The sequence below is a fragment of the Oncorhynchus gorbuscha genome, unplaced genomic scaffold (assembly GCF_021184085.1).
Source record: "Oncorhynchus gorbuscha isolate QuinsamMale2020 ecotype Even-year unplaced genomic scaffold, OgorEven_v1.0 Un_scaffold_1006, whole genome shotgun sequence".
NCBI lineage: Eukaryota > Metazoa > Chordata > Actinopteri > Salmoniformes > Salmonidae > Oncorhynchus > Oncorhynchus gorbuscha.
In genome coordinates, this window is record NW_025745921.1 from 146774 (window position 1) to 169438 (window position 22665).

The 22665-nt window shown below is 47.0% G+C and overlaps 2 protein-coding genes and 1 long non-coding RNA gene across 4 annotated transcripts; all 3 read right to left on the reverse strand.

The window, feature by feature from the left end:
• Positions 1-1613: 1613 nt before the first annotated feature.
• LOC124020953 (N-acyl-phosphatidylethanolamine-hydrolyzing phospholipase D-like) lies at positions 1614-16236 on the reverse strand. Its single transcript, XM_046336268.1, is given in 7 exon segments — positions 1614-2346; positions 3253-3367; positions 5177-5763; positions 5765-5827; positions 8645-8843; positions 9187-9375; positions 15992-16236. Coding segments are annotated over 7 exon segments (1392 nt in total). The 5' UTR covers positions 16102-16236; the 3' UTR covers positions 1614-2217.
• Positions 16237-16299: 63 nt separating this feature from the next.
• LOC124020954 (N-acyl-phosphatidylethanolamine-hydrolyzing phospholipase D-like) lies at positions 16300-18242 on the reverse strand. Its single transcript, XM_046336269.1, has 2 exons — positions 17653-18242; positions 16300-16625 (listed from the first exon to the last, which is right to left on the reverse strand). The coding sequence occupies exons 1-2, from the start codon at positions 17758-17760 to the stop codon at positions 16494-16496; spliced, it is 240 nt and encodes a 79-aa protein (XP_046192225.1). The 5' UTR covers positions 17761-18242; the 3' UTR covers positions 16300-16493.
• An 807-nt stretch (positions 18243-19049) lies between these two features.
• LOC124020955 lies at positions 19050-21833 on the reverse strand. 2 transcript variants are annotated; one of them, XR_006836166.1, is made up of 3 exons: positions 21808-21833; positions 20159-20250; positions 19050-19842 (listed from the first exon to the last, which is right to left on the reverse strand). It is a non-coding gene; the product is annotated as an uncharacterized LOC124020955 (long non-coding RNA). The 2 variants fall into 2 exon arrangements; XR_006836165.1 differs by lacking the exon at positions 21808-21833 and adding an exon at positions 20495-20550.
• Positions 21834-22665: the final 832 nt, after the last annotated feature.

The following is a 22665-nucleotide window of genomic DNA, read 5'->3' on the forward strand; positions in this document are numbered from 1 at the left end:
TGGTCTTTGTGTTGTCAGTGGGAGAATTTAGAACCCTGTGTCCCTGTTCCATTCTGGAATTTACAGGACAGGATGACGACATCGCATCTAGATAAACTCACCTGTTATTGATGCTCTGCTGAAGCCACGGTCTGACGTGGCACTGGGAATGACTGACCTGCTGACAGGCTAAACACACACACACACGGTCTGACATGGCACTGGGAATGACTGACCTGCTGCCAGGCTAAACACACACACACGGTCTGACGTGGCACTGGGAATGACTGACCTGCTGACAGGCTAAACACACACACACACGTACATGAAGTGACTGTTGTGTTAGACAGAAAACCCTTGGACACTGGGTGCAACAGTTACAGGCTCCAAAACCCCACATTGTATAATCAGTTAAAAGACGTTCCACCCCTGCCTTGCACCACAGACCTCAACTCTTACACTTCAGTGTGGATTTCTGCAACTCTCAATGTCAAAAACACAATGAAAAAGAGGTCTGAGTGAGAAGAGGTCTGAGTGAGAAGAGGTCTGAGTGTGAAGAGGTCTGAGTGAGAAGAGGTCTGAGTGAGAAGAGGTCTGAGTGAGAAGAGGTCTGAGTGAGAAGAGGTCTGAGTGAGAAGAGGTCTGAGTGAAAAGAGGTCTGAGTGAAAAGAGGTCTGAGTGAAAAGAGGTCTGAGTGAAAAGAGGTCTGAGTGAAAAGAGGTCTGAGTGAAAAGAGGTCTGAGTGAAAAGAGGTCTGAGTGAGAAGAGGTTTGTCAACCCATCTGGGAAGACCACCTGTGGTGGACAAGGTTTGTCAACCCATCTGGGAAGACCACCTGTGGTGGACAAGGTTTGTCAACCCATCTGGGAAGATCACCTGTTGTGGACAAGGTTTGTCAACCCATCTGGGAAGATCACTTGTTGTGGACAAAGTTTGTCAACCCCTCTGGGAATGTCACCTGTTGTGGACAAGGTTTGTCAACCCATCTGGGAAGATCACTTGTTGTGGACAAAGTTTGTCAACCCATCTGGGAAGATCACCTGTTGTGGACAAGGTTTGTCAACCCATCTGGGAAGATCACTTGTTGTGGACAAGGTTTGTCAACCCATCTGGGAAGATCACCTGTTGTGGACAAGGTTTGTCAACCCATCTGGGAAGATCACCTGTTGTGGACAAGGTTTGTCAACCCATCTGGGAAGATCACCTGTGGTGGACAAGGTTTGTCAACCCATCTGGGAAGATCACCTGTTGTGGACAAGGTTTGTCAACCCGTCTGGGAAGATCACCTGTGGTGGACAAGGTTTGTCAACCCATCTGGGAAGATCCGGCACAATAGAGAATTAAAGACACTGTTCCCGTGTTCTCGTGTTCCCGTGTTCTCGTGTTCCCGTGTTCTCGGGAGACGGCCTTCATGGTTAAACGCTGCATATGGCACCTCAATCATAAACTCCCTTTTAAATGAAGCTACAACACAGATCTTACGGATTGAATTCAGACCTTTACCGTTAAATACAAACATATAACTCCAATCTAAAGTGGTCTGTATTGCAGAACCAAGTACTGGAGTTGAGGAATGACTCTGGCCCTACCTACTGACCTAAGAGTGTCCCCCCTCTCACAAGACAAGTCTGTGTCCTTCAGAGAGCAGAGTTTTAATGACAGCTGTAACATGGAGGAGGGTGAAAACCCCACATACAACAACGTGTTTCCAGACCTACTAAAACATTATTGCAACGTCCAAGTACATACAGTAGATTACACATGAACTGTTCAGCATTCCATAAGTCCAGAAGATTTGGTTACATAACGTTACAAAATGTGATTGGTGGATGTGCTAGACGATGAAGCCATACAATTGTAGTTGTGCACAGAAACCACGTGTAAGTCTGAGCTGAATGACGTGTAGTATGTCCAGTGTGTAAAATACACACGTTCATCACTTTGACACGACTGGTGACACTGCAGCTATACGATAACACATCATCTGCAAAACATTTTCAGAAAGGTTTCTTCTTCTTGACAGTTCTGGCGTCAGACATTTGGCATAGAAAAACAATGATTGGATAAATGGACAGGGTGTTCATTTCATAGACGCCATCATTCAGCTCTCTAGTGTGCCATCAACTAGACTGTTGACGATGAGAGCTTATCCATTGATTCAGCTGTATGCTTTAAGCCACAGTGTTGTTTAGTCTTCTACAGCTTGTGGGAGGGGCTTAGGCATCATTTTGGTCCAATCATTCAAAGACTTCCTGGTCTGTGTTCAGCACTCTGGATTCTCCATGGTTCAGGACAAAGAAGTGCTCCACATTCAACCCATTCTTCTCCATGGCCTCCCTGAGTCTCACTGGAGGCTCTAAGTAAAACTGAGAGAGGGAGAGAGAGACAGACATATATCATCTACACTACTGGTCAAATGTTTTAGAACAGCTACTCAGTCAAGGGTTTTTCATTATTTTTACATTGTAGAATAATAGTGAAGATATCAAAACTATGAAATAACACATATGGAATAATGTAGTAACCAAACAAGTGTTAAACAAAAACATGTTATAATTGAGATTTACAGAACGATGTCACAGATAACCAACGGTTCTACCAACGGTTCTACCAACGGTTCTACCAACGGTTCTGCCAACGGTTCTACCAACGGTTCTACCAACGGTTCTACCAACGGTTCTTCTAATGCAAAACACATTCCTCTGCGTTTCCCAACACGTGCTGGTTTCAACTGAACGCAGCAGCAAGCTACCTAATATGAGTTTCCACATCTATTGTGGGACGCGGAAACAATCCCACCTTTTGTCTTTAGGCTGAATGGTTGAAAGGGTGTCTGACTGCGTGTTTGTTCTCATCAGACAAAAGGACACAATGGAAAATATGTGTTTCTCTCTAAACTGAGTCTAGTGTAAAAATGCAGAGGTCAGATCCACGTTTGACGTGTTGTGACAGGGTTGATTTATTACCATGGACCTCAGATTTAGAAGGGAAGGTTTACACATAGTTCTCCTGACCTTCGGTCTCCAGTTTCAGCTGGGAGGCGGAGCAAAATGTCTTCTTCCTGATCATTAGATTCAGAGAATCCCATTGGATAGGCCTTTCATCTCTGATGTGATAGGACTTCGTATTAAGGCAAAACAAAACAACACTTGGAGTGATGCTAACAACTGATAAGTGACACCAAAAAGCCTTTTTTTACAGCAGGTACATACAGTATATGCCTTGTAAAAAGAGATCCAGTCGATCACCCATTCAGAACTGTTAATGCTCACCTCGTAAGCTAAAGCGAAGGTTCCCCAGTGAATAGCCAGGGAGTGTCTGGTCTGGATGTCTTTGTGGATCTGCACAGCCTCCTCCGGGTCCACATGCTGTCCACGCATTACATCTCTGAGGGACGACAAACTTGTGTTTTGTGGGTTTGGCCTAATGAAGGCTTAATAAACCTAGTGAACTTCAGTTGAATTTAATAAATTCTAAGTCAATATACAGTTGAATTTAATAAATTCTAAGGACAGCTCTACACTAGTTCCATACCTGGGCAGGACATCTCTACACTAGTTCCATACCTGGGCAGGACATCTCTACACTAGTTCCATACCTGGGCAGGACATCTCTACACTAGTTCCATACCTGGGCAGGACATCTCTACACTAGTTCCATACCTGGGCAGGACAGCTCTACACTAGTTCCATACCTGGGCAGGACATCTCTACACTAGTTCCATACCTGGGCAGGACAGCTCTACACTAGTTCCATACCTGGGCAGGACATCTCTACACTAGTTCCATACCTGGGCAGGACAGCTCTACACTAGTTCCATACCTGGGCAGGACAGCTCTACACTAGTTCCATACCTGGGCAGGACATCTCTACACTAGTTTCATACCTGGGCAGGACATCTCTACACTAGTTCCATACCTGGGCAGGACATCTCTACACTAGTTCCATACCTGGGCAGGACATCTCTACACTAGTTCCATACCTGGGCAGGACATCTCTACACTAGTTTCATAGCTGGGCAGGACAGCTCTACACTAGTTCATACCTGGGCAGGACATCTCTACACTAGTTCCATACCTGGGCAGGACATCTCTACACTAGTTCCATACCTGGGCAGGACAGCTCTACACTAGTTCCATACCTGGGCAGGACAGCTCTACACTAGTTTCATACCTGGGCAGGACAGCTCTACACTAGTTCCATACCTGGGCAGGACATCTCTACACTAGTTCCATACCTGGGCAGGACAGCTCTACACTAGTTCCATACCTGGGCAGGACATCTCTACACTAGTTCCATACCTGGGCAGGACATCTCTACACTAGTTTCATAGCTGGGCAGGACAGCTCTACACTCGTTCATACCTGGGCAGGACATCTCTACACTAGTTCCATACCTGGGCAGGACAGCTCTACACTAGTTCCATACCTGGGCAGGACAGCTCTACACTAGTTTCATACCTGGGCAGGACAGCTCTACACTAGTTCCATACCTGGGCAGGACATCTCTACACTAGTTCCATACCTGGGCAGGACAGCTCTACACTAGTTCCATACCTGGGCAGGACAGCTCTACACTAGTTCCATACCTGGGCAGGACAGCTCTACACTAGTTCCATACCTGGGCAGGACAGCTCTACACTAGTTCCATACCTGGGCAGGACATCTCTACACTAGTTCCATACCTGGGCAGGACATCTCTACACTAGTTTCATACCTGGGCAGGACATCTCTACACTAGTTCAATATCTGGGTAGGACAGCTCTACACTAGTTCCATACCTGGGCAGGACATCTCTACACTAGTTTCATACCTGGGTAGGACATCTCTACACTAGTTTCATACCTGGGCAGGACATCTCTACACTAGTTTCATACCTGGGTAGGACAGCTCTACACTAGTTTCATACCTGGGTAGGACAGCTCTACACTAGTTTCATACCTGGGCAGGACAGCTCTACACTAGTTCCATACCTGGGCAGGACATCTCTACACTAGTTCCATACCTGGGCAGGACAGCTCTACACTAGTTCCATACCTGGGCAGGACATCTCTACACTAGTTCCATACCTGGGTAGGACAGCTCTACACTAGTTCCATACCTGGGCAGGACATCTCTACACTAGTTCCATACCTGGGCAGGACAGCTCTACACTAGTTCCATACCTGGGTAGGACAGCTCTACACTAGTTCCATACCTGGGCATGTACGCGCCGATGGGTATGGCCGCCAGGTCGAACGGACCAAAGCGCCTCCCAATCTCCTGGAAGGACGAGCAGTAGCCGGTGTCTCCAGCAAAGAAGAAGCGGTTGCAGGGCCCCAGGACAGACCAGCTCCCCCACAGCACCTGGTTATCATCCGTGGGGGTACGCTTGCACCAGTGCTGCGCCGGCGTACACACAAACGTGACCTCATCGTGACCTGGCACACAGTTCTCCTCCCACCAGTCTAACTCTATCACATTCTCACACCCGCTCTTCTGCATCCAGTCCATGAGTCCCAACGGCACAAACCATCGGAGATCCCCACCGAACCGCTCGTTCAACTGGGTCACGGTGCCCGCGTCCAGATGGTCGTAGTGGGAGTGGCTGATGACAACCGCGTCGATCCGGGGGAGTTGATCAACCGTACAAGGGGGATCCCGGTACCTCTTGGGACCCATGAACTGGAAGGGAGACGCCCTCTGGCTGAAGATGGGGTCAGTGAGGATGACCAGGCCGTCCATCTCTACCAGGACTGATGCGTGGCCCAGCCAGGTCACCCTGAGACCAGACCCCACGGCTCCGTCTGCTGCTTCGGGGACACGGGAGGAACCAAGGCTCCACTACTGGGAGCTCTTTGTCTAAGACCTGAGTAGCAGAACAACACAGACTTTAATATGGCGCGTTGGTTTGAATTGATTCAGATTCATTCACCAGGTGAGACAGAGGATGAGGAGGGTAATAAAGGCTTCATCACTGAAATTCAAGGCTCAACATGTCACTATTGCTTCAGTCATTTTCAAGTCACCAAACAAAATAACCCATTTTTAAAAAAACACTCATTTTTCTGTTTCCTGTTTGAATATGACCCTGGTTGTTTGAGGTTCATTTGATTAAGTTATATCAGCATAAATCAAAACACACATGATTAAACACTTGAACACATTTTTCCTCTTTATCAGAAAGATGATGGGAGAGTCGACGTTTCATTTTCCTTATAATGAGGCCTTTCCTTCCTGACCACTATATGTCTAGAAAACAGAGCCCGTGTCTGAGTCTTTTAAATAATGAGGCCTTTCCTTCCTGACCACTACATGTCTAGAAAACAGAGCCCGTGTCTGAGTCTTTTAAATAATGAGGCCTTTCCTTCCTGACCACTACATGTCTAGAAAACAGAGCCCGTGTCTGAGTCTTTTAAATAATGAGGCCTTTCCTTCCTGACCACTACATGTCTAGAAAACAGAGCCCGTGTCTGAGTCTTTTAAATAATGAGGCCTTTCCTTCCTGACCACTACATGTCTAGAAAACAGAGCCCGTGTCTGAGTCTTTTAAATAATGAGGCCTTTCCTTCCTGACCACTACATGTCTAGAAAACAGAGCCCGTGTCTGAGTCTTTTAAATAATGAGGCCTTTCCTTCCTGACCACTACATGTCTAGAAAACAGAGCCCGTGTCTGAGTCTTTTAAATAATGAGGCCTTTCCTTCCTGACCACTACATGTCTAGAAAACAGAGCCCGTGTCTGAGTCTTTTAAATAATGAGGCCTTTCCTTCCTGACCACTACATGTCTAGAAAACAGAGCCCGTGTCTGAGTCTTTTAAATAATGAGGCCTTTCCTTCCTGACCACTACATGTCTAGAAAACAGAGCCCGTGTCTGAGTCATGAGGTGAGATTGATTTACAGCAGTCTAAAAATACCCCGGGTTGTTACCAGAGCACAGTGTTTATGGAGCGGGAGGCATCCTCTGGAACAAACAGCCAACCTAACTGTGGACGTGAGGCGCAGCGTTACAAATCACAGTTGACAAACTTTGACGTGCTCAGTCAGAGATCTGTAATGACAGACCTCAGGAGTCAGGACATTTACATTACATTACATTACATTACATTACATTACATTTACATTACATTACATTTACATTTACATTTACATTTACATTACATTTACATTACATTACATTTACATTACATTTACATTACATTACATTTACATTTACATTTACATTACATTACATTTTACATTTACATTTACATTACATTACATTTAAGTCATTTAGCAGAGGCTCTTATCCAGAGCGACTTACAAGTTGGTGCATTCACCTTGTGCCATCCAGTGGAACAGTCACTTTACAATAGTGCATCTAAATCTTAAAGGGGGGGTGAGAAGGATTACTTATCCTATCCTAGGTATTCCTTAAAGAGGTGGGGTTTCAGGTGTCTCCGGAAGGTGGACTAACAGAACAAGTTCAGTCAGGACAGGAGGTAATTGTTGGGTGTGAACTGTGTACAGTAAAACAATATTATTATTTATCCCGTGGAGTTGGAGTACAGGTTTAGGTATTTGTGTAATAAGTTCCTTATGATAAAGAGTGGACAGACTGGCATTGAGCCCCATCAGGTGTAGTTTGGTCATCTCCATCAGAGCTGGGTTTGTTTTGCAAAGTGTTTTGACAACAGCTGTGGGAGCTAGAAATGGCAGCTCAAATGAGAGAGACAGACCTATTAGATCCGTCAGAGAGAGACAGACCATTAGATCCGTCAGAGAGACAGACCATTAGATCAGTCAGAGAGAGACAGACCATTAGATCAGTCAGAGAGAGACAGACCATTAGATCAGTCAGAGAGAGACAGACCATTAGATCAGTCAGAGAGAGACAGACCATTAGATCAGTCAGAGAGAGACAGACCATTAGATCAGTCAGAGAGAGACAGACCATTAGATCAGTCAGAGAGAGACAGACCATTAGATCAGTCAGAGAGACAGACCATTATATCCGTCAGTCAGAGAGACAGACCATTATATCATTAGATCAGTCAGAGAGAGACAGACCATTAGATCCGTCAGAGAGAGACAGACCATTAGAGAGACCATTAGACAGACCATTAGATCAGTCAGAGAGACAGACCATTAGATCAGTCAGAGAGAGACAGACCATTAGATCCGTCAGAGAGAGACAGACCATTAGATCAGTCAGAGAGAGACAGACCATTAGATCAGTCAGAGAGACAGACCATTAGATCAGTCAGAGAGAGACAGACCATTAGATCCGTCAGAGAGACAGACCATTAGATCCGTCAGAGAGAGACAGACCATTAGATCAGTCAGAGAGACAGACCATTAGATCAGTCAGAGAGAGACAGACCATTAGATCAGTCAGAGAGAGACAGACCATTAGATCAGTCAGAGAGAGACAGACCATTAGATCAGTCAGAGAGAGACAGACCATTAGATCAGTCAGAGAGACAGACCATTAGATCCGTCAGAGAGACAGACCATTATATCCGTCAGAGAGACAGACCATTAGATCAGTCAGAGAGAGACAGACCATTAGATCAGTCAGAGAGACAGACCATTAGATCAGTCAGAGAGACAGACCATTAGATCAGTCAGAGAGACAGACCATTATATCCGTCAGAGAGACCTATTAGACCTATTATATCCGTCCAACGTCAGAATGTGTCTCACCTCTTTAGAGCTGGGTACATTGCTGTGATCCTTCTCCAACAGGAAGAAGCGCAGCAGGGTGGACCAGGACGGGAACTTCCACGTGGACCAGGGGTTTGTGAAGCGGCCATGTTTGTCCCGGCTCGACCCAGTCACCTCCTCCTCCAACCGGTAGTCCAGACGGAAGCTCTTCCTGGAGGACCGGGAGGAGCTGCTCTTCCTGGAGGAGTTGATCAATCAAACGGTTTTACTGACTATTGTGTCCAGACGGGAAATTTAGTGTGAAAACACACACACACACACACACACACACACACACACACACACACACACACACACACACACACACACACACACACACACACACACACACACACACACACACACACACACACACACACACACACACACACACACACACACACACACACTACAGTTAGAAACAGATGATCATAAAAAATAAAAGACAAAAAAAACACTAAAATATGATGCTGCAACTTCAGGAGCTGGATGGCAATAAAGTGCAGGTGAAAACCGCAAAGACGTTCATGGTCTACCCCTACCGAGGCCCTGAGTCCTGCAGGGTGGAGGTGGGGGGGTCACGGGGCCGGACCACGGCTGGGGAACCCTCCTCCGTCCCTGGGGAATCTCCAGGAGACACTCCCCTCTCCTCCATCAACATCTGGTTCTCATCCACCTCTCCTCCTGCTCCTCCGCTCTCCTCCATGGGGGGACAGTGTTGGGCTCCGGGTCTATAGGGAGGTTAATAAACAAGAAATACACATATAAGCTTACAAATATGCTGCTGGGGGGGGGGGTGCACAGATATTAATTCAGGCTGTTTCTGTGGTTTGTCCCTGGATGGCCGACAGGGTCTTGTGAAATCACAGATGTCAAAACATGCTTATTGTGACACAGTTTAACCCTCAACAGCCATCACCATGCCGACTGTCTGCGAGATGTCAGCAACATGACTTTCACAGTCCCCTACTGTATAACCTGGTCAACAACATGAGGTCACCTACAGTATAACCTGGTCAACAACATGAGGTCACCTACAGTATAACCCGGTCAACAACATGAGGTCTCCTACAGTATAACCTGGTCAACAACATGAGGTCACCTACAGTATAACCTGGTCAACAACATGAGGTCAGCGACTTACAGTCATGTGTGCATACATTCCGTATGGGTGGTCGGGATCGAACCCACTGAGGTCATGCTCTACCAACGTGGAACACCAACTATGGAACACCAACTGGTCACCTCAATATAAACAACATGAGGTCACCTACAATATAACCTGGTCAACAACATGAGGTCACCTACAGTATAACCTGGTATAACCTGGTCAACAACATGAGGTCACCTACAGTATAACCTGGTCAACAACATGAGGTCACCTACAGTATAACCTGGTCAACAACATGAGGTCACCTACAATATAACCTGGTCAACAACATGAGGTCACCTACAATATAACCTGGTCAACAACATGAGGTCACCTACAGTATAACCTGGTCAACAACATGAGGTCACCTACAGTATAACCTGGTCAACAACATGAGGTCACCTACAATATAACCTGGTCAACAACATAACCTGGTCACCTACAGTATAACCTGGTCAACAACATGAGGTCACCTACAAGTATAACCTGGTCAACAACATGAGGTCACCTACAATATAACCTGGTCAACAACATGAGGTCACCTACAGTATAACCTGGTCAACAACATGAGGTCACCTACAGTATAACCTGGTCAACAACATGAGGTCACCTACAGTATAACCTGGTCAACAACATGAGGTCACCTACAGTATAACCTGGTCAACAACATGAGGTCACCTACAGTATAACCTGGTCAACAACATGAGGTCACCTACAATATAACCTGGTCAACAACATGAGGTCACCTACAGTATAACCTGGTCAACAACATGAGGTCACCTACAGTATAACCTGGTCAACAACATGAGGTCACCTACAATATAACCTGGTCAACAACATGAGGTCACCTACAATATAACCTGGTCAACAACATGAGGTCACCTACAGTATAACCTGGTCAACAACATGAGGTCACCTACAATATAACCTGGTCAACAACATGAGGTCACCTACAATATAACCTGGTCAACAACATGAGGTCACCTACAATATAACCTGGTCAACAACATGAGGTCACCTACAATATAACCTGGTCAACAACATGAGGTCACCTACAATATAACCTGGTCAACAACATGAGGTCACCTACAATATAACCTGGTCAACAACATGAGGTCACCTACAGTATAACCTGGTCAACAACATGAGGTCACCTACAGTATAACCTGGTCAACAACATGAGGTCACCTACAGTATAACCTGGTCAACAACATGAGGTCACCTACAGTATAACCTGGTCAACAACATGAGGTCACCTACAGTATAACCTGGTCAACAACATGAGGTCACCTACAGTATAACCTGGTCAACAACATGAGGTCACCTACAGTATAACCTGGTCAACAACATGAGGTCACCTACAATATAACCTAGTCAACAACATGAGGTCACCTACAATATAACCTGGTCAACAACATGAGGTCACCTACAGTATAACCTGGTCAACAACATGAGGTCACCTACAGTATAACCTGGTCAACAACATGAGGTCACCTACAGTATAACCTGGTCAACAACATGAGGTCACCTACAGTATAACCTGGTCAACAACATGAGGTCACCTACAGTATAACCTGGTCAACAACATGACTTTTTACTGGTTCCTACTTTGAATAAAAGACAGTGTCCGTGAAGACGAGCTCACGGTGGACCGCACCTTTAATATTCAACTGCCTGAGTCCATTGTTTCAGCTGTGTCTTATCTCTGGACGGGTGGAAAGGCTCCAGCTCAGTCAAATGAAGAGGAAGTTACTGGCCTGCCAAACGCTAACTGACACATACAAGTCTGGATAATCCAGGTGAAAGTTATGACCCCTTATTGGTGTCACTTGTTAATTCCACTTCAACCAGTGTAGATGAAGGGGAGGAGATAATTGAGACATGGATTGTGTGTGTGTGTGTCATTCGGGAGGGTGAATGGGCAAGACAAAATATTTAAGTTATTTTGAACGGGGTATGGTAGTAGGTGCACCGGTTTGTGTCAAGAACTGCAACGCTGCTGGGTTTTTCACACTCAACAGTTTTGCCATGGGTATGAAGAATGGTCCACCACCCAAAGAACATCCAGCCAACTTAACATGTTTGTAGGAAACACTGGAGTCAACGTGGGCCAGCATCCCTGTGGAACGCTTTCGACACCTTGTAGAGCCCATGACCCGACGAGTTGAGGCTGTTCTGAGGGCAATTTTCGGGGGGGGGGGGGTTCCTAATGTCTGGTCTAATCAGTGTATATGTGCCTCCTGCCAATCTATCTATCTGAGCTACTGTATGGGCCCTCCATGGGGCCCTCCATGGGGCCTCCACTGCTACCAGGAACTATGAAGCCTACAATACACGATGGTACAGGTGAACGATGTCATTTACAAAATTGCCTCCAACACTCTACTCGGCAACTTGGATGTAATCTATCCCAGTGCCATCCGTTTGGTCACCAAAGCCCAATATACTACCCACCACTGTGACCTGTATGCTCTCGTTGGCTGGCCCTCGCCACATTTTCGCCAAACCAGGTCATCTATAAAAGTCTTTGCTAGGTAAAGCCCCGCCTTATCTCAGCTCACTGGTCTCCATAGCACCCACCCGTAGGACGTGCTCCAGCAGGTATATCTCACTGGTCATCCCCAAAGCCAACACCTCCTTTGGCCGCCTTCCCTTCCAGTTCTCTGCTGCCAATGACTGGAACGACTTTCAAAAATCACTGAAGCTGGAGACTCATATCTCCCTCACTAACTTTAATCATCAGCTGTCAGAGCAGCTCACAGACCACTGTACCTGTACACAGCCCATCTGTAAATAGCCCATCTGTAAATAGCCCATCTGTACACAGCCCATCTGTAAATAGCCCATCTGTTAATAGCCCATCTGTTAACAGCCCATCTGTTAACAGCCCATCTGTACACAGCCCATCTGTAAATAGCCCATCTGTAAATAGCCCATCTGTAAATAGCCCATCTGTTAACAGCCCATCTGTAAATAGCCCATCTGTAAATAGCCCATCTGTTAACAGCCCATCTGTAAATAGCCCATCTGTAAACAGCCCATCTGTAAATAGCCCATCTGTAAACAGCCCATCTGTAAACAGCCCATCTGTAAATAGCCCATCTGTTAACAGCCCATCTGTAAACAGCCCATCTGTAAATAGCTCACCTGTAAATAGCCCATCTGTTAATAGCCCATCTGTTAATAGCCCATCTGTTAATAGCCCATCTGTTAATAGCCCATCTGTTAACAGCCCATCTGTTAACAGCCCATCTGTACACAGCCCATCTGTAAATAGCCCATCTGTAAATAGCCCATCTGTAAATAGCCCATCTGTTAACAGCCCATCTGTAAATAGCCCATCTGTAAATAGCCCATCTGTTAACAGCCCATCTGTAAATAGCCCATCTGTAAACAGCCCATCTGTAAACAGCCCATCTGTAAATAGCCCACCCAACTACCTCAAATTGTTGTTGTTGCTCTTTTGCACCCCAGTATCTCTTCTTGCACATCATCATCTGCACATCCGTCACTCCAGTGTTAATGCTAAATTGTCATTATTTCACCACTATGGTCTATTTATTGCCTTGCCTCCCTAAACGTACTACATATACACAAGCTGTACACAGATTTCTCTATTGTGTTTTGACTGTATGTTTGTTAATCCAATGTGTAATTCTGTGTAGTTGGTTTTTGTCGCACTGCAATGCTTTATCTTGGCCAGGTCTCAGTTGTAAATGAGAACTTGTTCTCAACTGGCCACCTGGTTAAATAAAGGATTAAATAACCCCAACCCCATTCCTGTGTCAACCCTGTTCACAGTAGCTTCTGTTTTCAAGGTGTAAGTACAGACTGAAGAGGCTACTGTATAGCTGTCACCTAGGGCCCTATAGTGACACATGTAGAGTAGAGCTGTGTAGTTGTCCACTAGTCCTATTTATGGAGTCCCCTTACAACGTAGGTACTCTATACATTTCCCGTTGCCTACTGTATAGCTGTCACCTAGGACCTATAGTGACACATGTAGAGCAGAGCTGTGTAGTTGTCCACTTGTCCCCTTACAACGTAGGTACTCTATACATTTCCCGTTGCCTACTGTATAGCTGTCACCTAGGCCCTATAGTGACACATGTAGAGCAGAGCTGTGTAGTTGTCCACTAGTCCCCTTACAACGTAGGTACTCTATACATTTCCCGTTGCCTACTGTATAGCTGTCACCTAGGCCCTATAGTGACACATGTAGAGCAGAGCTGTGTAGTTGTCCACTTGTCCCCTTACAACGTAGGTACTCTATACATTTCCCGTTGCCTACTGTATAGCTGTCACCTAGGCCCTATAGTGACACATGTAGAGCAGAGCTGTGTAGTTGTCCACTAGTCCCCTTACAACGTAGGTACTCTATACATTTCCCGTTGCCTACTGTATAGCTGTCACCTAGGCCCTATAGTGACACATGTAGAGCAGAGCTGTGTAGTTGTCCACTTGTCCCCTTACAACGTAGGTACTCTATACATTTCCTGTTGCCTACTGTATAGCTGTCACTAGGCCCTATAGTGACACATGTAGAGCAGAGCTGTGTAGTTGTCCACTAGTCCCCTTACAACGTAGGTACTCTATACATTTCCCGTTGCCTACTGTATAGTTGTCACCTAGGCCCTATAGTGACACATGTAGAGCAGAGCTGTGTAGTTGTCCACTAGTCCCCTTACAACGTAGGTACTCTATACATTTCCCGTTGCCTACTGTATAGCTGTCACCTAGGCCCTATAGTGACACATGTAGAGCAGAGCTGTGTAGTTGTCCACTAGTCCCCTTACAACGTAGGTACTCTATACATTTCCCGTTGCCTACTGTATAGTTGTCACCTAGGCCCTATAGTGACACATGTAGAGCAGAGCTGTGTAGTTGTCCACTAGTCCCCTTACAACGTAGGTACTCTATACATTTCCCGTTGCCTACTGTATAGTTGTCACCTAGGGCCCTATAGTGACACATGTAGAGCAGAGCTGTGTAGTAGGTACTCTATACATTTCCCGTTGCCTACTGTGGAGCTCTGTTGCACGTATTGTCCTATTGAATGGCTTTAATAGACCCATAATAAACCACCCGAGAAGTACAACAAATGGTTCTTTGTTGATCCGACCAAAGAACAAAACGAACGGATCACTAGAAAGAATTGCTGCTATATCGAGAAGATTTATCGCGATAATAAAAACAGATAGTCAATAGAAAGAACCTTAACTAAAAAGAGAGAAGGAGGAATGTGGTGAACTAAAAGCCGAACAACGGAAACAATCGATCATTCGCAGCCTACGTCACAGTCACAATAACGCAGTCAATAAAATACTACCTGAAAACGTATAGAACAAGTCAATGGCGACTTGTAAAATCCGTCAGTGGCGCGACATTTCTTCTGATATTGTTACGGCGAGATATCCGCAGAACTGTGTGGGGAAAAGTGCCCTGCAAGCACCGCCAATGTTCCACAACGCACTGGTACCAGCCTACCAGGCAAGGCTTCTGACGTCGGTGAAAAACCCTACCATGTGACGAAATTAAAGCAGCCGAGCCTATTAAAACCCTCCTCTTTCTGATATGCAAGAAACTACGTGCCGAAACTGCTCATTCATTTGCAATGAGAATATGATTATGAAATACTTCTAAAAAAATAGCTTCAAATATTATTTGTCGGAATATCTAAACTAGACCGTTGGTCAATGGTGCACGTATTAATCCTAGAATAATGCTCTTACAGACTGGAGATCTTTACCCAAGTGAGCGAAGACACCAACTAGCAGCTGAAAGCTCCATATTTATTGACAAGGCCCAAGTTACAGTACAAAGTGAATGTATAACACGTCAGCACAACAGTGCACTGGGACGCGTTCAGTATGACGCAACGTTTTGGGACGTTCAGATTTGCCTATTTCTATGTAAAAACAAACATGCGCCTGACATGTAGAATAAAGAATCACATCAGCTCTATTCCGGACATTTCTATCTGCAACGTTCGAGAACGTTTGGCGACCGAACATGGCCCTGTTTAGCCTATTGGGCGTGTTTACGTAATGAGCTACAAGTGGATACATTGTAGCAAGTAAAGCCACCCGAGTAGAAGTACGTAGTAGTTCGTCTTCTGTTGAATGAGTTGTGCACTTAAAATAATACACATTTGAAACCCTATTTAAAAGTTGTTTTGTACGCTGACAAATAATCACCTTGATAAAGTTCCCTTCGCTGTGTTCAGAACACTTGCGGCTCGGTGAATACACCTTGAAAGTGTCGTTTTCCAAACTCGTGGAGTGAAGATGCATTTGAAAGCAGCCATAGTCGGAATGCGGTGGTTCGTTGACTTGGTCTAGTTGGCCGAACCATCATTTCTTAGATTACAATTATAGAAACATCAAACTAGTAACGGTATTGTGTTTACAACAGGAATTCTTGAAAGTTGGTCACAGTTGGTTCAACAGTAGATGAGCTACTTCCTTACTTCCTTGCTTGGTCACTATTTAAAGAAACAGCCATGTTGACAAAAAATGTATTTAATAGTGCAATCATTATCACTTGGCATTAAAAACATTTTTTTTGTTTTTAAGTTGCAAATATGTACATCAGTGCCCTTTAACCAGGCAAACGCTATAACGCCAAGCTTAGATCTCTTTGTCAGAAGTCCAAACTCTTTCATGTTGCAGCTTATGGCAATGTAGCCCATCTGATCAGTCAAACGCCCCCTCCTTCTCCTTCTCCCCCCTCCACTCTGGATTCTCCATGGTTCAGGACAAAGAAGTGCTCCACATTCAACCCATTCTTCTCCATGGCCTCCCTGAGTCTCACTGGAGGCTCTAAGTAAAACTGGGAGAGGGAGAGATACAAAGGGAAATATGAACAATATTAGCTAGGTGCTTTCCTTTGCATTGGGTTAAAACAAATGAGTTGAAAGACAATTATAGAGAAAGAGAGAGCAGAAGAGTTGGAGAGGAAGGAGGGGAGAGGGGGAGAAGGAGAGGGAGGAGAAGGAGGGGGAGATGGAGGGGGAGATGGAGAGGGAGGAGAAGGAGGGGGAGATGGAGAGGGAGGAGAAGGAGGGGGAGATGGAGAGGGAGGAGAATGAGAGGGGGAGATGGAGAGAAGGGAGATGGAGAGGGAGGAGAAGGAGAGGGGGAGATGGAGATGGAGAGGGGGAGATGGAGAGGGAGGAGATGGAGATGGAGAGGGAGATTTGGAGAGGGGGAGATGGAGATGGAGAGGGGGAGATGGAGATGGAGGGGGAGATGGAGAGGGAGAAGATGGAGAGGGGGAGATGGAGATGGAGGAGATGGAGATGGAGATTTGGAGAGGGGGAGATGGAGAGGGGGAGATGGAGAGGGGGGAGATGGAGATGGAGAGGGGGAGATGGAGAGGGGGAGGAGATGGAGATGGAGAGGGGGAGATGGAGAGGGGGAGTTGGAGAGGGGGAGATGGAGAGGGGGAGATGGAGAGGGAGGAGATGGAGATGGGAGGATTTGGAGATGGAGAGGGGGGAGATGGAGAGGGAGGAGATGGAGAGGGGGATTTGGAGAGGGGAGATGGAGATGGAGAGGGGGAGATGGAGAGGGAGGAGATGGAGATGGAGAGGGGGAGATGGAGATGGGAGAGGGGGAGATGGAGAGGGAGGAGATGGAGATGGAGAGGGGGAGATGGAGAGGGGGAGTTGGAGAGGGGGAGATGGAGAGGGGGAGATGGAGAGGGAGGAGTTGGAGAGGGAGGAGATGGAGAGAAGGAGAGGGGGAGAAGGAGAGGGGGAAGATGGAAGAGATGGAGAGGGAGGAGATGGATTTTGGAGGCCAACATATATTGTGGATGTAGGCTTATATAATGGCTGAACATATAGAATGCTCACCTCATGAGCTAATGCGAAGGTCCCCCAGTGAATAGCCAGGGAGTGTTTGGCCTTGACGTCCTTATGAATCTCCACAGACTCCTCTGGGTCCACATGCAGTGACTTCATTACATCTCGAAAGAGAAATAACAATATATGGATGGATTCATTTGGATCTGGATGGTTAACAGTGTCTATCCATACTTGGGCAGGACAGCTCTACACTAGTTCCATACCTGGGCAGGACATCTCTACACTAGTTCCATACCTGGGCAGGACATCTCTACACTAGTTCCATACCTGGGCAGGACATCTCTACACTAGTTCATACCTGGGCAGGACAGCTCTACACTAGTTGCATACCTGGGTAGGACAGCTCTACACTAGTTCCATACCTGGGCAGGACAGCTCTACACTAGTTCCATAGCTGGGCAGGACAGCTCTACACTAGTTTCATACCTGGGTAGGACAGCTCTACACTAGTTCCATACCTGGGCAGGACAGCTCTACACTAGTTTCATACCTGGGCAGGACAGCTCTACACTAGTTTCATACCTGGGCAGGACAGCTCTACACTAGTTTCATACCTGGGCAGGACATCTCTACACTAGTTCCATACCTGGGCAGGACATCTCTACACTAGTTCATACCTGGGCAGGACAGCTCTACACTAGTTCCATACCTGGGCAGGACAGCTCTACACTAGTTACATACCTGGGCAGGACAGCTCTACACTAGTTTCATACCTGGGCAGGACAGCTCTACACTAGTTCCATACCTGGGCAGGACAGCTCTACACTAGTTTCATACCTGGGCAGGACATCTCTACACTAGTTCCATACCTGGGCAGGACATCTCTACACTAGTTCATACCTGGGCAGGACAGCTCTACACTAGTTCCATACCTGGGCAGGACAGCTCTACACTAGTTACATACCTGGGCAGGACAGCTCTACACTAGTTTCATACCTGGGCAGGACAGCTCTACACTAGTTCCATACCTGGGCAGGACAGCTCTACACTAGTTTCATACCTGGGCAGGACAGCTCTACACTAGTTTCATACCTGGGCAGGACAGCTCTACTCTAGTTCCATACCTGGGCAGGACAGCTCTACACTAGTTCCATACCTGGTCAGGACAGCTCTACACTAGTTCATACCTGGGCAGGACAGCTCTACACTAGTTTCATACCTGGGCAGGACAGCTCTACACTAGTTCATACCTGGGCAGGACAGCTCTACACTAGTTCCATACCTGGGCAGGACATCTCTACACTAGTTTCATACCTGGGCAGGACAGCTCTACACTAGTTCATACCTGGGCAGGACAGCTCTACACTAGTTCATACCTGGGCAGGACATCTCTACACTAGTTTCATACCTGGGCAGGACATCTCTACACTAGTTTCATACCTGGGCAGGACATCTCTACACTAGTTCATACCTGGGCAGGACATCTCTACACTAGTTTCATACCTGGGCAGGACATCTCTACACTAGTTTCATACCTGGGCAGGACAGCTCTACACTAGTTACATACCTGGGCAGGACGGCTCTTCACTAAATAACAACAAATACCTGGCTGAAAAAGGACTCACCTCTGATGAAAGCACTTCAACTCCTTGCCTTGAAATACATCAGGTCTAAATGAATATAATTGCATGGGGTTGTCATGCATCATCTACTAGGATACATTTCTATGCAAATTGCTAATGGAATGTAGAATTAACAAGCAAAAATAAGGCAAAAAGCCAATATGTTAAAGATGGGATTCGTACCTCTTTGGAACGGGGTACGTTGCTGTGGTCCTTATCTAGTAGGTAGAACCGGAGCAGGGAGTCAGAGGAGGAGCCATGTGGGCCAGGGGTTGGTGAAGCGACCGTTCTTCTCCCTCCTGGATCTGGTTATGACTTCTCCCTTCTCCACATCTTGACCCTCCCGAAAGTCCCCCCTGTCCCCCGGTGGTTCAGGGATGGCGTGTTGTGTGTTCGTGGTTCCTCTACTGTCCCCCGGTGGTTCAGGGATGGCGTGTTGTGTGTTCGTGGTTCCTCTACTGTCCCCCGGTGGTTCAGGGATGGCGTGTTGGGTGTTCGTGGTTCCTCTACTGTCCCCCGGTGGTTCAGGGATGGCGTGTTGGGTGTTCGTGGTTCCTCTCCTGTCAACCGGGCTTCCCCCTGCTCTGCCATGGCCTCAAGTCCCTGTTCCTCTGGTCTGTGTGGGACACAACATCAAGTTCTGCAGTTGTTGTGGTGCTATATCTCTTGACAGAAGTTCTGTGGGTCAACTGGACAGATTTTTCAGGCGGGTGCTGCATTAATGTAGAGCTGAAAACCCAAACCAGGAAGTAGAGCTGAAATCCCAAACCAGGAAGTTGGACCCATAAGGTTATTGCTCTATAAAGTCATGGAAGATAGCAACAATACAAGGCACTATATGCTCGCCTAAAAATAAAATCTTGGCCAACAACTGTTTCTTATTGTTCCTGTAAACTGGTTGCCAGTTTCCTTATAACTTCGCTAAGTCTCACCTTGTGTGTGAAAACCTTTTCCTGGAGTTCAAAGGGCATCACCCATATCACCCACATCACCCATATCACCACAACGGATTGATTCACAGATTCTGTGTAAATATGATTCATTCATTTTGAAAACTTCAAATGGATTACAATAAATCAATTACAACATGATTGAAGCTGCCCGTTATACCAATGATATATCAATACTAACATGTGTGGTATTAGTAAGATATAACTATAGAAAACATACCTAAAACTGAACCCCTCAAAATGAATACATACATCTATGCTTGTCTATAAAACATTCTAATGCAGATATGTACAAACTGACTGTGAATCATCTCTTACTTTATCCTGGTCCAGTGAAGAGGTCTCTCCTGCACCTTATCCTGGTCCAGTGAAGAGGTCTCTCCTGCACCTTATCCCTGTCCAGTGAAGAGGTCTCTCCTGCACCTTATCCTGGTCCAGTGAAGAGGTCTCTCCTGCACCTTATCCCTGTCCAGTGAAGAGGTCTCTCCTGCACCTTATCCCTGTCCAGTGAAGAGGTCTCTCCTGCACCTTATCCCTGTCCAGTGAAGAGGTCTCTCCTGCACCTTATCCCTGTCCAGTGAAGAGGTCTCTCCTGCACCTTATCCTGGTCCAGTGAAGAGGTCTCTCCTGCACCTTATCCCTGTCCAGTGAAGAGGTCTCTCCTGCACCTTATCCCTGTCCAGTGAAGAGGTCTCTCCTGCACCTTATCCCTGTCCAGTGAAGAGGTCTCTCCTGCACCTTATCCTGGTCCAGTGAAGAGGTCTCTCCTGCACCTTATCCCTGTCCAGTGAAGAGGTCTCTCCTGCACCTTATCCCTGTCCAGTGAAGAGGTCTCTCCTGCACCTTATCCCTGTCCAGTGAAGAGGTCTCTCCTGCACCTTATCCCTGTCCAGTGAAGAGGTCTCTCCTGCACCTTATCCTGGTCCAGTGAAGAGGTCTCTCCTGCACCTTATCCCTGTCCAGTGAAGAGGTCTCTCCTGCACCTTATCCCTGTCCAGTGAAGAGGTCTCTCCTGCACCTTATCCCTGTCCAGTGAAGAGGTCTCTCCTGCACCTTATCCTGGTCCAGTGAAGAGGTCTCTCCTGCACCTTATCCCTGTCCAGTGAAGAGGTCTCTCCTGCACCTTATCCCTGTCCAGTGAAGAGGTCTCTCCTGCACCTTATCCCTGTCCAGTGAAGAGGTCTCTCCTGCTCCTTATCCCTGTCCAGTGAAGAGGTCTCTCCTGCACCTTATCCTGGTCCAGTAAAGAGGTCTCTCCTGCACCTTATCCCTGTCCAGTGAAGAGGTCTCTCCTGCACCTTATCCCTGTCCAGTGAAGAGGTCTCTCCTGCTCCTTATCCCTGTCCAGTGAAAAGGTCTCTCCTGCACCTTATCCCTGTCCAGTGAAGATCCCCTGTCCAGTGAAGAGGTCTCTCCTGCACCTTATCCTGGTCCAGTGAAGAGGTCTCTCCTGCACCTTATCCTGGTCCAGTGAAGAGGTCTCTCCTGCACCTTATCCTGGTCCAGTGAAGAGGTCTCTCCTGCACCTTATCCCTGTCCAGTGAAGAGGTCTCTCCTGCACCTTATCCCTGTCCAGTGAAGAGGTCTCTCCTGCACCTTATCCCTGTCCAGTGAAGAGGTCTCTCCTGCACTTTATCCTGGTCCAGTGAAGAGGTCTCTCCTGCACCTTATCCCTGTCCAGTGAAGAGGTCTCTCCTGCACCTTATCCCTGTCCAGTGAAGAGGTCTCTCCTGCTCCTTATCCCTGTCCAGTGAAGAGGTCTCTCCTGCACCTTATCCCTGTCCAGTGAAGAGGTCTCTCCTGCACCTTATCCTGGTCCAGTGAAGAGGTCTCTCCTGCACCTTATCCTGGTCCAGTGAAGAGATCTCTCCTGCACCTTATTCCTGTCCAGTGAAGAGGTCTCTCCTGCACCTTATCCCTGTCCAGTGAAGAGGTCTCTCCTGCTCCTTATCCCTGTCCAGTGAAGAGGTCTCTCCTGCACCTTATCCCTGTCCAGTGAAGAGGTCTCTCCTGCACCTTATCCTGGTCCAGTGAAGAGGTCTCTCCTGCTCCTTATCCTGGTCCAGTGAAGAGGTCTCTCCTGCACCTTATCCCTGTCCAGTGAAGAGGTCTCTCCTGCACCTTATCCCTGTCCAGTGAAGAGGTCTCTCCTGCACCTTATCCCTGCCCAGTGAAGAGGTCTCTCCTGCACCTTATCCTGGTCCAGTGAAGAGGTCTCTCCTGCAGGGATTAGAGACGAGTGTAGACCACCTCTAAACAACGTCCTCCTTGTGTACGGTAAGACCACCTCTACACAACGTCCTCCTTGTGTACGGTAAGACCACCTCTACACAACGTCCTCCTTGTGTACGGTAAGACCACCTCTACACAATGTCCTCCTAGTGTAGACCACCTCTACACAACGTCCTCCTCGTGTACGGTAAGACCACCTCTACACAACGTCCTCCTCGTGTAGACCACCTGTACACAACATCCTCCTCGTTATCCCG